Raw genomic sequence first — 13,964 nt, forward strand, 5'->3', positions numbered from 1 at the left:
GCAGAAATCTGTAATCTATTCAATTTCCATGCCTTCATCTTTAGAAGCACAGCCATTCCTATGTGCTATAGTGAACCGTGACTTTATCAGACTGCATATGTGAATACACCCAGTTTATCACAGACCCCATGGCCACTGTCAGTGCTGTTCACCAGGAGCTTCAGCCTCTCTACATGACATGTCTCCCATATCTGGAGCATCAGGAGCACAGCCAGGTGGAGGTAGCCAGAAACCCCCAGCTTCCGTCCTCTGCCTGCACCCCTATCACCCAGGACATTCTGAACACAGGAGATCATCAAACAGACATGCAAACAAGCACTTTACCTGCTCACCAACTTTCCCCGGCCGGCCGTTGTTTCCTGGCTCGCCCTGTGTCACAAGAAGAGAAGGGGGAATTGGTTACTCAGAGCTCCCAGTCAGCCCCTCAGTGAGCACACACAGCAAGAAGCTACATCTTACAAAGCTCCCTTAGCTTTCAAAGATCACTTGAAACACAAGCTGCCTGTCTTCCTGTAGCACAGGCCATCCCTGGGTGATTATCCTCATGGTTAACGAGACATGAGTTGTCACTGGGGGACCTCTTGAAGCTGGGAGGTTTCTACCCATATCATTTATATCAGAACAACTGAGTAAAGCAACAGCCCAAACACATCAGCCAAAGGAAGAGAGTAGGAAAGGACCACGATTAACCTAAGGATCTGAGCATCATCTGGTGAAAGCAAGAGTATGTGACACTGTGGATAGGAGCCGTGCCTGAGTGACATAAGGGATGTAAGAAACTCTCTGCTAATGGAAAGAACAAAGAATAATAAAAAGCAACACAAATACTCCCAGGCAGTGATGACCTTGCTCCTGCTCTTGCAAAATCTCAACCATAGGCACATTACTGTCACACAGAGCATGAAAACCACAAGAACGACCCACATGAGCTAAATCATAGTGTAGGATCAGAGAAATTCAGAGAATGAGAAAAATGAGGGGTGAAGAGGAAAACAAGAGGAAGGGGAGCATTTCAGATCTGCCAAGGATATAGGGGCAGCGCTGAAAGCCAGCACCGTGTCCTGGATGGGCCATCCAGAGGCCACTCACCACTAAGCACTATTGTCTCCGGGTGATGGCAGCTGTATTTTCTCAGTGGGCAGATACTCCAGACACGCTGCCAGACCACATTTTTGCTATTTACTGTTTGAAGAGGTTGTTTTTGTTGGGTTCTCTCTTTCCTTTCGAGTGCGGGTTTGTGGAGTGGGCTGCTCTGGGATACCTCCTGCTGCTTATTAGGCAGCAGGGATAGAAATGATGTGCATTGTTTTAAAACAAAAACGTGGAGAAACAATGGAAAATAAGATGAAGTGATTGGGGGGGAGATGTTCATATCAAAAGAGGAACGCTCTTATTTATAATAAGGCAGATGGCTTAAAAAATGCATCACCATACTTTTAGGTGAAAGTATCAAGTGAGATCTGAGACCCCAAAATTCAGTGAAAAAGATAAACCTGTTTCTCCTGTGCTCTCTGAACCGAACACCCTGGGCTTGGAGAATGGTGAGGGTGAGAACAGGGACATCCCTCTATCTGTTCTTTCTTCCGCTCACTGCTTCTCTGACCACAAACAAACACGTTGCTCACCTTGGGACCATCAGGACCAGGTCTTCCTGGAAATCCCTTCCGGCCAGGTCGACCCTGAAATACACATAAGAATAATAAATATAAAAAAGCAAAATAATAACACTCCTGTAACTTCCCTGGGTTACAGCAGCGTGCCTATAAAAACCCATACGACAATGCTCAGCTTGGAAGCAATGCTCCTGTGTCTCAATTCCACTGCTAAACATCACATCAGAAACATCATGCATGGACTATAATCAACCAAGCCAAGAGCCTTCATAATGACCCTTCATACTGATCCTTCCCTCTAGCTAGGACAGCGCTCGTGTTCTTCCATAGACTGTCTTAACCATATCTGTTGTGTTGCTCCAAGATAGGAACAGAAGTGTCTACTAGAAAAGCAGGGGAAATATAAGATAAAATACTTATTTCCTGATCCACCTAGAAGCTCTCAGCACAGATTTCAATTTACAAGATATTTCACTATCGTGCAATGACAACTATGAACACAACCACCATAAAACCCTGAGCTGGCAGGCTCAGAGATACGATAATGCTCTTTTTGTTTCTCCTAACTGTGTTTCTGCAATACATCACTGTGTTCTTTGTGATGTAGATGTCAAAAATGACTCTGCTTGAGTATCTTGTCTTTTTCCTTCCTTAGTCTTTTACTCTCATTGAAAAATACTATAAATCAAAAGAACCAATCAGGGCTGCTTAGAGAAATGGATCCCTGTTGAAGTGTTTTATATAGAGAATGAACAGTAGAGGGTTTTTCAAGGTCTGAGACCTTAAACAAGTTATAAAATTGGAGTCTCACCCTGTGAAAGACTCTTCCTTGACTTTCAGCCACTCTGGATCAAGAAACTGGACCAAGCTATGGACAATACATTATTTTCTAGAAGGGCAGATGACTTCCCAAACCAGAACGTCTGAAGCTTTACATTAAATTTCATTGCAAGGTGAATGGAGTTGACAGTAACTGAGTAAATCACTGACACCCACCTCTGAACCAGGGACTCCTGATGGTCCTATGGGTCCTTCATCTCCCTGAGGTGAAAAGAAATTAAAATAATGAGCAAAGTAGTGACAAAGTCTGGACTCACCATGCAGTAAGAATGAAAGGTCTGCAGGATGAACAATGGTTAGACACAGGCTGGTTAGACACAGCTGCCACACTTTAACAACAGAGTCCCTCTGAACCCCACAGCAGGCAGCTCAGCATCTCTGAAGCTCCTCTTTCCTTGCCTCAGAAATAAAATCTGAAGTCAAGTCCTGCTGGTAAAGGCCACCCAAAATTTGACCAAAGTAAATATCAGTAGTGTGGGCTTCTCATGGCTGGATTTAGCCCATGGGATACACTGGATATGCTCACAGAACTCTACTTCATCTGATCTGGCAGTGATACGGATGCTGCAGAGCCTTCTACTCTTTTTCTTTTCCACAAAAAGAGAGTTGCAAAATTTCCCACAGAACCACTTGGCAACAGTGTGGAGGTTTCCCTTTTGCCTTCAAATGGGACTACACATGCTGCAGGACGGAGCTATCTCAAAATCTCACGCAGCGATTGGACTCAGCTTTCTCCCTTGGCTCTACACCAACTGCGATAGAATCAGATCTACAGCTTCTAGGAGACCTTCAATTAAGCTGCACAAAAATTATCTCAAGTGTCCAAAACCAACTGCCAAGAGAGAAATTAAAAGCACCCTTGGCAGCCGCTGTTCTCGCTGCTCTCATTTCAGTGGTCAAGCTGCGGTAATGAAGTGGCACGAGCTGGCAGCCTGAGGTTGGGACTGCAAGCTGGGCACCCATTTCAGCTGGCTCAGACATACACCCATACCATGGCACACTCCTAAAGGTGCAACTCACAGCCTTGGCCTGAGCTAACAGCAGCACCGTTGTGTGCTCTGATGCACATTTAAAGTCCTTCAGCACATTGAAGTCCATGTCCATGTCTTCAGGCTTACTTTTAAGCTTGCTGACTAGAGTAAATTGAAGGCAGCTTGGTCATGCCTGCATGAACCTGGAATGCAAAGCTTTGATTCCCTTTGTAAATTGCCTAGAATATTTTTCCCTCCCTATTTCAGTGCAAATAAATGAGCTAATTTGCATTAATTGCATTTAGAGGGCAAGCAAAAGAGTTCCCAGAAAAAGCCAGGATGGTCAGTGCTATTACACCGAGCTCCTGCCCATGTGTGCATGGAGTTGCATAACGTTTCCTGACTCCAGACAAACACTGGTCTGACTGAGAAGGAACTACATTGAAGCCACCACACTATAGCCATGGAAGCTGCTAGGAAGTTATTTGCAGCTCCAGGATAATCAGATCAGTGGCAATTGTCCTGTTTTAATGACTGCAAATGGAAGGAAGCTTCAGTTTTTCCCAAGCAATGAGAGGTGAAAGCTGCAGGCTCAGAGTTGCTGGGGCAAACAAATCTTTGCAGAACAGCAGTTTCAGCTGATGTGGTCTTTTTACAAACCGTATTGCACTACGAAGGGAACAGAGCCTGCAGGTCTCACAGCTGAAAGAAAACACACTTAAAAGGAGCAGAAAGCAAAAGCCAGGTCAGGGCATGTCTGTGCAGAGGGGTGTGCAGGGAAAGGGGCATTAACATCCGTTTGAAGTGTGTGTGGGTGTGGGGGAAGAGACTGGAGAAGAAATGCCAGTGCAGCATTTCAGGTCAACAGATGTCAGCAGGGACTGGAAGCAAAGGTCTCAGCGCTGCAGCCTTTGGAAGCTTCTCTGCGTGGTTCTGACTGGTAAATATAAGCATTTACTTCCAGATTCAGAGGGAATGGAGGATTTTGGATCACAGGCACCACTTCAGTGTGCATGAGTCTTCAAAATGCAATGCAATTCTCTAAACACCATGTGCTTTTGGACTGAGGATGCTCACCTCTTGTCCAGGCAGCCCTCTTGGCCCAGGTAAACCCCGCGCTCCCGGCTTCCCCTGTGAAAAGCCAAAGGAAAAGATACTCAGAAAAACAGTAACATAAGCTCAAAAAGGCCATTAGAAGAAATTCTTTCACAGCCACAGGACATCATCCAACGTCAATTTTGTTATAGGGAAAAAAAAAAAAAAGCTTTAAAAATAAAAAGCAAACGCCACTCTTGGAGGAACCTCAAGTCAAACAGCCCAAGCTGAAATGCAGCCCAAAGGGCCCTACAAGGCTTTCTGCCCACCCCCCTTTCCCACCCCTCTGTTTTTCCTGGCTGCCTCCCACCCCACACAGAGCTCTGCTCACCTTTGGACCTTCGGGGCCGTTTTCTCCTGGCGGGCCGATGTCCCCTGGGAAGCCCTGAAGAAGACAAGAAACCATTGGGGCACACATTGAGGATGTCTACAAGCAGCAGCCCTTTATGAGAGCCTGGAGGAAAGGCTGAGCGCTCAGCCATCGGGGTTGTGTGTGGGCCATCCCAAGGGAAGGCTGGAACACAATGGAGCATCTATCGGCACCGCAGCCCTCCCCGCCGCTCCCCCTCGGTCCATCCCCTTGGAAGATTTATTGCTACGAGGCTTTCCTGTCATCGAGCGGCTAAAAACGGCAATTTGGGTTTTAATTAATCTTTACGAGTCAGCACATCATCTCACTGCTCCCAGAAAGGAACTGCACGCCTCGGCGACAAAGGGCAGCAGGCTGGGAATTAGGAAAGGTGCTGACACGCTCATTAGCTGGCAGCTCCTTCCCTTTGCTGAGGACACAAAGGAATCTGTGGTTATTTCCAATAGCAACAGAGCGAGGATTGCTAAGTGGCAGCACTTGACCGAGAGCCCTTCCAGGCCCAGTAAAATACCAGAGCACTGATGGAGGGAAAGCAGAGCACCCGTTGTGCAGGAAGAGGCTCTCCAGCATCACGTGGATGTGATTTGGTTGCTTATGTGAAAGAAAGAATGTGATACGCTGGGAGAAGCTGATCCCAAATATAAGGTATCACTGCAGCAAGTCAAGAGGACACCATGGTGATTAGATAGAGCAGTGCCCATGGGGACAGACTGGGGATGTTCCAGTGCACCAGTGGCTGCATTCTGGAATCCCCCTTTACTTGAATCTTCCTTCTGCAAAATGATGGGATGTCCTGCTTTGCACTGTGCTGCAGAAAGTAGCAAAGGAAAGGTGGAAGAGGAGGTGGTGGGACGTACCTCAGGGCCAGGAGGTCCTGGAAACCCCATCGGACCCATGTCACCAACTTTTCCCTGCAGAAATCAGAAAGAAACACAGAGAGAAGTGAACTCCTGGCTGCTGGCTTTTCTGTTTAGAAGAGCTCAGCTCTGCCCAGTCGGGCGCTGGACCTCTGGAAAGGGACATCGGGGTGCAGAGGACATTTGGTTACCTACCACAGGGCCTGGTTTCCCTCGTGCCCCAGGGAGCCCAGGCAAACCGTGGCTACCCTGAAATAGAAAGAAAGATAGGATATTTCAGAAAACACAATGAAGCATGAAAAAAGACCAATTTTCCCACCTCCGGTCCTCTCCTATCATTTTTATTATCACTTATTTATATTATATCTGTTAATTATGAATAACAACAAAACTGATGAGTTGAAGCAGAGTACTCCAAATGAGAGCTATCTGAAGAGGAGAACCTTTTGGCTTGAGGAGCCAAAGATGCTGACGGCCACACAAACTACCCAGGCAAGGAACCAAAACTGATGAAGAAAGGCAAAACAATTACCTTGTCTCCTTGGAAGCCAATATCTCCTGGAAGACCTGCTCCTCCCTGGTCACCCTGGATACACACCACCAAAGAGAGTTAAAACAGACAACAGCAATGGCCAAAATGCCCAGGTTGATGATAGCAAAAAGTCTTATCACTAGTTCCATTCCACACTGTGGTGGTAAACTGTAGATCATATTCACTCTAACAATAATCCTAAGCACTGCAGGCATTTCCCAACATTGCTTCTGAACTGGAAAAAGAAACTGCAGGGAAAGAAAAATATGAATGTGCAAGCTTTGTGTTTCCATGGAAGCTGCAAGAAGAGTGGCACGTTCCTCTGGCTAACAGCAACCGTGAAGGTGGTAATATGTTTAGATTCAGTTGAGCAGAAGACTTAGTAAGTTTTTGAGCAATTGACCTTTTCTCTCATAAGGTTCTACAGCAAGGGAAACAATACTCAAGAGTCCTCCTGTTGGCTTTAGAACCACCCCACTGCCAGTATCTAGACTGGGATTTCCAGGATGGTAAGGCTGATGTATTTTGGGATGGGGTCCCTAACTTTGAGCACAGTACCTTCTAATTGAGCTCTCTGTCTCCTCTTCAGGACATTCTAAAACATTCTGACTCTGTAGACAGGAATAAGGAACCCTGTTCCTTATGGAAGGCTTTCTGGGGACAGTAGGCTATCTCGTGTTACCCTTTAGCCTTGCTTTGTGTATCAGATAACCTCCAGACGGTTCCAGTAAGGGAACAAGCCATGCAAGAGCACAGAGCTGTATGCTTATATATATGTCACATGGAAGACATACGGACTCTGCTACAGAGCCAAAGCCTACAGAGAGATGACAGAGGACACAGGAAGTCTACTCCTATTCCAGCAAGAACCACCCACGTGTTATCAAAGAGTTGAAATAATTATAACTGCTGCGGTAACTTGCTGGGGATAATGAAATTGTGAATGGTTTTGTCTTCAATTGGGAAAGATTTGTTGGACCCAACTTTTCCAGAAGGAAAATACTAAAGAAGAGCAGATTCAACGGTGGAAACATTTCATGGCTTCACGCTAAATTAGATGTGTTGGTAAATGTTCTGAGAACATTTCACTGAGCCGTCTTTCAAAACAAGGCTTTTATACAGCAAAACTGAAACGCTCCTCTTAAACAACGGTAAATGAATTTTAATCCTTTCTTTTTTTTTTCCTAAGCTTGAAGTATTTGGAGTCAAACAACCGACACTCTGCTTCATCCAAGCTACTTTCCATCTCTTCCTTTTCTTTTGGCAAAGCACGCAGATGGAAAAAATCAGCTATTTACACAGCTCCCGTGCAGATGAGCTGCAAGGATCAGAAGCAGTAGAGATGGCCAAAAGAATACTGCACCATCCAGCCCATTTTACAGCCATTGCATGATTTCTCTCGTCTTCTCTGAATTTTCCACTTCTTTTACCTAGTCCATGGCTTAAAACACCAAAATCAGCAGGCAACCAACTCTGCCAGATAGCAGCAGGAAAACAGGCTTTTTTGGAAGCAAAATTTTTGCTCTGAAATCACAGTCTTTATCACCTCTACTGAGGATGAAAATGCAAGTCTTTAGCTTTCTACAGGGACAGCGTGAGCCACCAAAGGACTCCGTTGGTGGGGATGGGATGAGGCACAATCTGAAACTGCAAAGAGGATCTGTCCATGGGGCATTGCCTGTGCTTTGTGTTTCACCTATAAAACAAAGGCAGCTCCAAAGATGCAGAGGCCCCTTTTGATGCAACGCTGCACAAAAGGCTTATGCAGTTTCATCCTAGGAAGAGGCTGACCCTCACCTTTCTTGCACTTCTTTTTATACATGAAGTCTAACTGAGTTTACCAGCTTCCTGGCACCACGATGGAGCAGCAGGGCTGCTGTGCAGTGGCTGGGCTGTTACCTCCAACTAGTCAGCTAAATTCAGCTTGGTACTCGCACCCTGAATGTCCAACACGGAAGGGAACTGCTATTTGGGACATAACCAGGCTATGAATGAGGATCTCTGCAGAGGCAGATTTGTAAGCAGTCCCTGTCTGGAAGTGTTTCAAGAATGGCAGAAGGCAGACTTTCAGACTGACAGACAGAGGGAAGAAACACACGATGCAAACAGGTTGTTTATGTTTCTGGTCATAGCCGAAAGATAGTTTTGTCTGAAGATGATGATGGAGAGTCATAATGAAGTCAAAATCAAACAAGCAGAAAAATAAAAGTAAGCAATCAGGGAAACCAGTTCAGATTTCACAACCTAAAAATAACAGCGGCAGAAACTGTCAGTGACAGAACTGCATTTAGACTGTGAGCCCCAGAAGGCAGAGATTTTCCCTTGCTACAAACTGAGCAACTGAAGCAAGAGCAGCTGCCATTTGCATTTCTCAGTGGTACCGCAGCGTAAGCAATTAAAGCACAATGTAAACAAGCTCTAAGAGGGGATGAGTGTTTTTGCTCATAAAGCCCAAATCAGAATGAGAGGAAATAAATTGGCTTAAAGGCACAATTCACTAAAGAATCATGGGAGTCAATGAAAGCCAAGAAGGGAGTCTGTCCTGTCCAAGGCAAATGCAATGGGACAGGCAGAAAAAGAGAGAGGAAAGCTTCCATCACCCCAGCAGGGAACCTGCAAGACAGTAAAGGGCTGTTGGGGGGTGTTGGATAGTTCAGATAGTTCTGCTCTTGTGGCTGTCGTGAGAGGGAATGCGAATTGTTTGTGTAACGTCATAAGAACAAATGGAGAAACAGTGGGGATAAACACAGTGGTCCACGTAAAGTGATGGAGACTGCACTGGCCATGAAGGTTATTTTGCTATACACTGACTTAAATGCTGTCCAGTTCTGACTGAATTCAGCCATTTCTTCCAAGGAATAGACTGAAGAGATTGTGGGCTCTGGGAACTGGTGTTGAGCCAAGAAACCAGCTCCAATGTCTTAAGCTTATCCTAGAGAAGACAACTTTCTCTTACCCTCTCCTTCCTCTCAACAGAAGTAAAAAGGCAGCACTGGGGAGAAATGGGAACTGCAGACAGGAGCCCTGGCAAAGAGCTTCTGTAATGTAAGGAGTGTGGGAATAACTGGCTTGACACCACTTCCTCCATGTGCAGTTCTGGGCTGCTAAATCATTCTCTAAAAGCAAACATCTAATAAGAGCAAAAGCGTCACAAAGAAGGAGGAGAATGCAATTAATGGTCATTGTGCATTGCCTTCCTAAGCAATCAGAGCAATGACTGCACCTCCCACTCCTTCAGACTACATAAATCCTGCAGCTGAATATCTGTAGGAGGATGGTTCTCATGACAGTGAGACATTTACACACGCAGCTTCATGCTGATTTAGCTCAAGCTGCGTGTTTTTGTGCTAGCAGCAATACATCACTGCAATCAATGCCCTTCTCCTCTTTTTCTAAAGGGATTTATATCAGCTTGGCATAAAGCAATTTCCTCCCAGCAAGAAGAGGAGGTGAACCTTTCAGAGCAGGAGCAGAGATACCAAACACAGCCTGGTGATCCAGTGAGCTGTGTTGCTTTGTCCTTTCGCATTTCACCCAAAAGCATTAATCCAAACCAACTGTCAGCGCTGTTGGGCTTTCATCTTCCTCTCCATCCCATCACTTAACCAGTATAAAAGCATAACAGCCTAGCAAAACACCAGATGATAGTATAGCTACCAGCACTACCAGTGGGATAGAGAAGCTCCAAAGAGCTGAGCACAACTGATCTACTCTAGGGCTCTGTGAAAAAGAACACAGGAATAATACCATAAAAGAAAGAGAAATCAAACCCGCACTTTCAAGAAAGGGGAAAGATGGAAGGATGGGAGCAAAAAGAGTCAGAGTGGAGGCACTGCCATGGTGCTGAATAACAAACAGAAGCTGGAAAGGGGATTTCACATGCAAAATTAAAACACAGTGCAATAAGGGAGTATTCAGATCACCTTATCACCTTTCAGTCCATGTTCTCCAGGGTTTCCCACCAGTCCCTGAAACAAAAGAAAGCCCAGAGTGAGACTGAGCCACAGCAAAGACTTGCTCAGGTCCATGTCCCTGGTGGTGCTGGTGGCTCAGTACTGGCCCAGCAAAGCCCCATGCCTGGCTGCTTCCCAAGCACACTCCTATGGACCTTCTTTAAATACCCTCCTTGGGCTGGAGGCACATGGGGACAATGCCCCTGGCATCCTCCTGTAACTTACAGCTACTGCAGACCACCAGCGGGATGTTGGGTCCAGCAGTCCTGTGCCTGGGTAAGGAGACAAGCACTACTGCTGCTCATCCTCTCCCTCAGGATGGTCACTGCCACCCAAGGAAGGAATAAAATGATCTTCAGTGCTGCCATGGAGGGCTGAGAGTTCAGAAAGCACTGCCTTTCTCTCACCTTTAAGCCCTTTGGTCCTGGATAACCAATAGGTCCAACAGAGCCCATGTCACCCTAGTGAGAGAAAGAAAATGATCAAAGACATTAGGTTCAAAGCCAATGGGGTCAAATAGCTCTCCCATCCAGTCCCTCAGTATCCTTCAATTCTTCCTGATTTCTGAGTTGATTTTCTTTCCCACTGTTTGTACTGGACAGGGCTGCCCCAGCAGCATGGATGGCCATGCATGGATGTCAGCTGCAAAAAGACAGCACAGCATCATGTATTGGGACCTGCAGGAGAAACTGCAGCTCTGGAGGACCCTGGAGTTCACAGTGCCCGTGTGTAACTGCATGCACACGTATAAAGGAAAGCCTTCAGTGGCCAGCATTTAAATGGGCTTTGATTGCCCTCAGAACCATGAAGGGAGGCAGTGATATGCATGGCCACGTGTCAATAAACAGGGCTGTCTCTGGCCAGCCGTCAGGGCCCCAACAGATGCCCTTTTCATACCTTCCAGCATAAAGGCTTCTTGTAGAAAGGCGTTTACTCAAAGCTTTGCCTGCACAGCTAATTAGGGGAGCAAGACACTTTAGTTTTGCTTAATTCTGCTCTCCGGCAGAATTAAACAGCAAACCCAAACACCTGCAGTGTGCAGAGAGGGAACAGCCCTTCCCTAAGGTGCTGTGGCAGGGAGGAAGGAGGGCATTGAGCATGGGCCAGCCTGGAGCAAACACCCAATGCCTCTGCATGCCCTGCAGAAAGCTTAGGGCAAGAGATGGGGGGAGGAGAATGTGGGGGGAAGGGCCTCATCTCTTAGCAGGATGGAAGAGGTCACCCTTAGATCAAAGCTGCTGGAGCATCATATTGAGGGATGTGGTCAGTGGGCATGGTGGTAAAATAGGCTGATGGCTGGACTTAGTGATCTCAGAGCTCCTTCCCAAGGTTAGTGATTCTATAATGCTAGGACTTTCTCTGCTTTTCCTGCACTGAGTTTAGAATTCCTGGGTTGGGTGCTCTATGTCACTGCGAGGGATGAGCTGCCACCCTCGCTTATGGACATTTATCTCCTCCAGGGAAAAAAAATGGAATGAAGGATGGAATTTGGCTGTGCCTGTGGTTACCTGGATTAGTGATGGGAGCATGCATGACATTCCTGTGTGCCCAGAGAGCAGACAGTTCCTGCTTGTGGTCTCCCCAGTGAGCAAGAACTGTGCACCCTTAGGTTGCTGCTCACAGGGCCTTGCTTTGTAAATGACAACAGATTGTGGTGTGGAATTAATACAGCATCTTTGAAGAAATACCCCGGTAAATGCTATTGAAAAGGTGAGTTATCTAGCAATAAATGCACAAATAGTAAACATTTACTGTTTCCTTTTTGCTTAGAGAGTGTTTGCCCCTCACCACCTGCCATCCTCCAACCATCACACCTCTCTCACACACAGCCATCCTCTGCAGGAAATCTGTGCGCAGTTATGTACCCTGAAAGGGTTAAAGCCCCAAGAAGCCAGATCTCCATTTGTTTTTATACTTACAATGAGTCCAAGGACTCCAGGAGGACCTGGGGCTCCCAATTCTCCCTAAAAGGAAAGACAGACCAACATAGTTATGGACTCTTTGCAGACAAACACAGGCTGAAAGGCAGCTCAGTGTTTCAAGGGCTTGAGGGCAGGGAAAACACCATCCCTCCCTCCTCCTTCTGTTCCCACCCCGTGAAACTCCTTCCCCTAGCCAAAGTGATGGAGAGCATCCATCGTGAGGGTGCTCGGCCTCTCCAGACACTGGGCTGCTTGTTGCTCTGCAGCTATTTGCAGCTGCAGTGCCCTCCCAGCAGCAGGATGGATGAAAGCAGCATTTCACACATGGGGCAGGCAAGGGGAAGACTCAGTAAGAGATGGGCCAGCAAGGTGAGGGTGGAAGTGCATTTGGCACATGGGATAGTGTGAGCTGCCCCTTGCTGGGGAGCACACAGGTGGGGTAGGGTGGGCAGCCAGCATCCTGCTGTAATGCTGTCTCACCCAGCTGTGCTCAGAGCTCCCCATTTTGAGCACAGGCTGCTCTGAATTCTTGGTTTCACCACAAACCCATCTGTGCCAGCTTCCCAGGGACAGGCAGGTGCCCAGGGTGTCAGCAGGTGCTGGTGGCATCCCGGGGGCCGTGCAGCAGAGCAACCATCAGATCCACACCAAACTAAGTGCCCAGGTACTTTACCAATCCCTATGAGATGCTCAGGTGCCCCCTGGTCTCCCTTACCACACTTCCAACCCCCTGACAGCAGGTTGTTAGGGCAAGGCCCTGTCCTTGTACACCTCCATCTCCAGCAGTGCCTCTCCAAACAAGCGCATTGGAAATCCTAAACTTCCTGTTGGCTCAGACAGCCCTTCCTCTGCTCTGGATTATTCTGGCTATTCTGACAGAGCAGCTCGGTTTACAGTGCACATCTGGTGGAGTCCCCTTCAGTTCAATAAGGCTCCCCCTTTAAGGGAAGCTTTGCCTAGCGAGAGAATGAAAGAGAAGGGGACACAACGTGACTGACCGTGCTCAGCTTTCTTGTGCAAAGGGTTACGTGTGTTTATTTTATGGGAAGTGGAGTAAAGGACTGTTGGGCAAGCACACACAAAAAAGCGTTTCATAATCTCAACCAGCCGAAAATTGCTTTTTTATGGCCAGTTCCTTTCCTGCATACTTGGGACATCTGTGGAGCAATTGTTCCTCACGGGTGGGATTTCTGTGTCCTCAAAGCTACTGTAATAAGGTTGGCTTTGAGCATTCAGTCACGGGCTGGTGCTGGCAGGAGAGGGAACAACCCCAAGGATGGCACAGGAGCTGTTCAGTTCCCCATGAAGCTCTATAGGCTCTGGAGATGGCTGGGATGAAGAGCACATGGATGCTCAGCTCCTGGTCCCAACAGATGCAGGTGGGACTGCCTTGATTTCTGACTTATGTCACATGGGTATTCCTCAAGAGAAAGGGTAAAAGTGGAAATGCACGGCCTCATGCCTAATGCAAAAGGATTTCCTCTTGGAAGAGGAGGGGGTAGATTCCTCCGAGAACCCAGGCAGGACCAGCTGTTATTTGATCTGTTCCCTGGCCTGGGGAATGGGGGATTTACAGGTGCTCCCTTCCCAGCAATCAGTCAGGACATGCTGAGCCCTGACCTGCGAGAGGAATCATGCTCCATCTTCCTTTGCAGTACATGAGTCTGGCACGGAGACAAGAGACAAGGAGATGAATCAACAGTCCATGCCTAATTCTTGTGATTAAGAGACTAATTGGAGTAGCTAAAGAGCTCCGGGAACTGAGATCTGGAATGCAATGGCTCAACAGTTCTCAGTAAGCTGGTAGGAGG

At 47.1% G+C, this 13,964-nt stretch overlaps 1 protein-coding gene across 5 annotated transcripts in view; it reads right to left on the bottom strand.

Moving 5' to 3' along the window:
* The window catches only part of LOC107321846 (uncharacterized), a 110,179-nt gene that overhangs the window by 46,770 nt on the left and 49,445 nt on the right, over positions 1-13,964 (bottom strand). For 4 of the 5 annotated variants that reach the window (XR_014936327.1, XM_085521480.1, XM_085521482.1 and 1 more), the window contains 11 exons: positions 12,151-12,195; positions 10,639-10,692; positions 10,202-10,246; positions 6,279-6,332; positions 5,942-5,995; positions 5,747-5,800; positions 4,851-4,904; positions 4,502-4,555; positions 2,610-2,654; positions 1,626-1,679; positions 325-369 (listed from right to left, as the gene is read on the bottom strand). Coding sequence is in view for 4 of the 5 variants with exons in the window: in XM_085521480.1 (XP_085377606.1) it covers positions 325-369; positions 1,626-1,679; positions 2,610-2,654; positions 4,502-4,555; positions 4,851-4,904; positions 5,747-5,800; positions 5,942-5,995; positions 6,279-6,332; positions 10,202-10,246; positions 10,639-10,692; positions 12,151-12,195 (558 nt within the window). In the remaining variant the exon portion in view is untranslated. Of the gene's footprint in view, positions 1-324; positions 370-1,625; positions 1,680-2,609; positions 2,655-4,501; positions 4,556-4,850; positions 4,905-5,746; positions 5,801-5,941; positions 5,996-6,278; positions 6,333-10,201; positions 10,247-10,638; positions 10,693-12,150; positions 12,196-13,964 lie in introns of those variants that run through there. The other variant, XM_085521483.1, reaches the window with a different exon arrangement.

This window comes from Coturnix japonica, chromosome 21 (genome assembly GCF_054131305.1).
Source record: "Coturnix japonica strain WE chromosome 21, WE-NBRP24, whole genome shotgun sequence".
NCBI classification, from domain to species: Eukaryota; Metazoa; Chordata; class Aves; order Galliformes; family Phasianidae; genus Coturnix; species Coturnix japonica.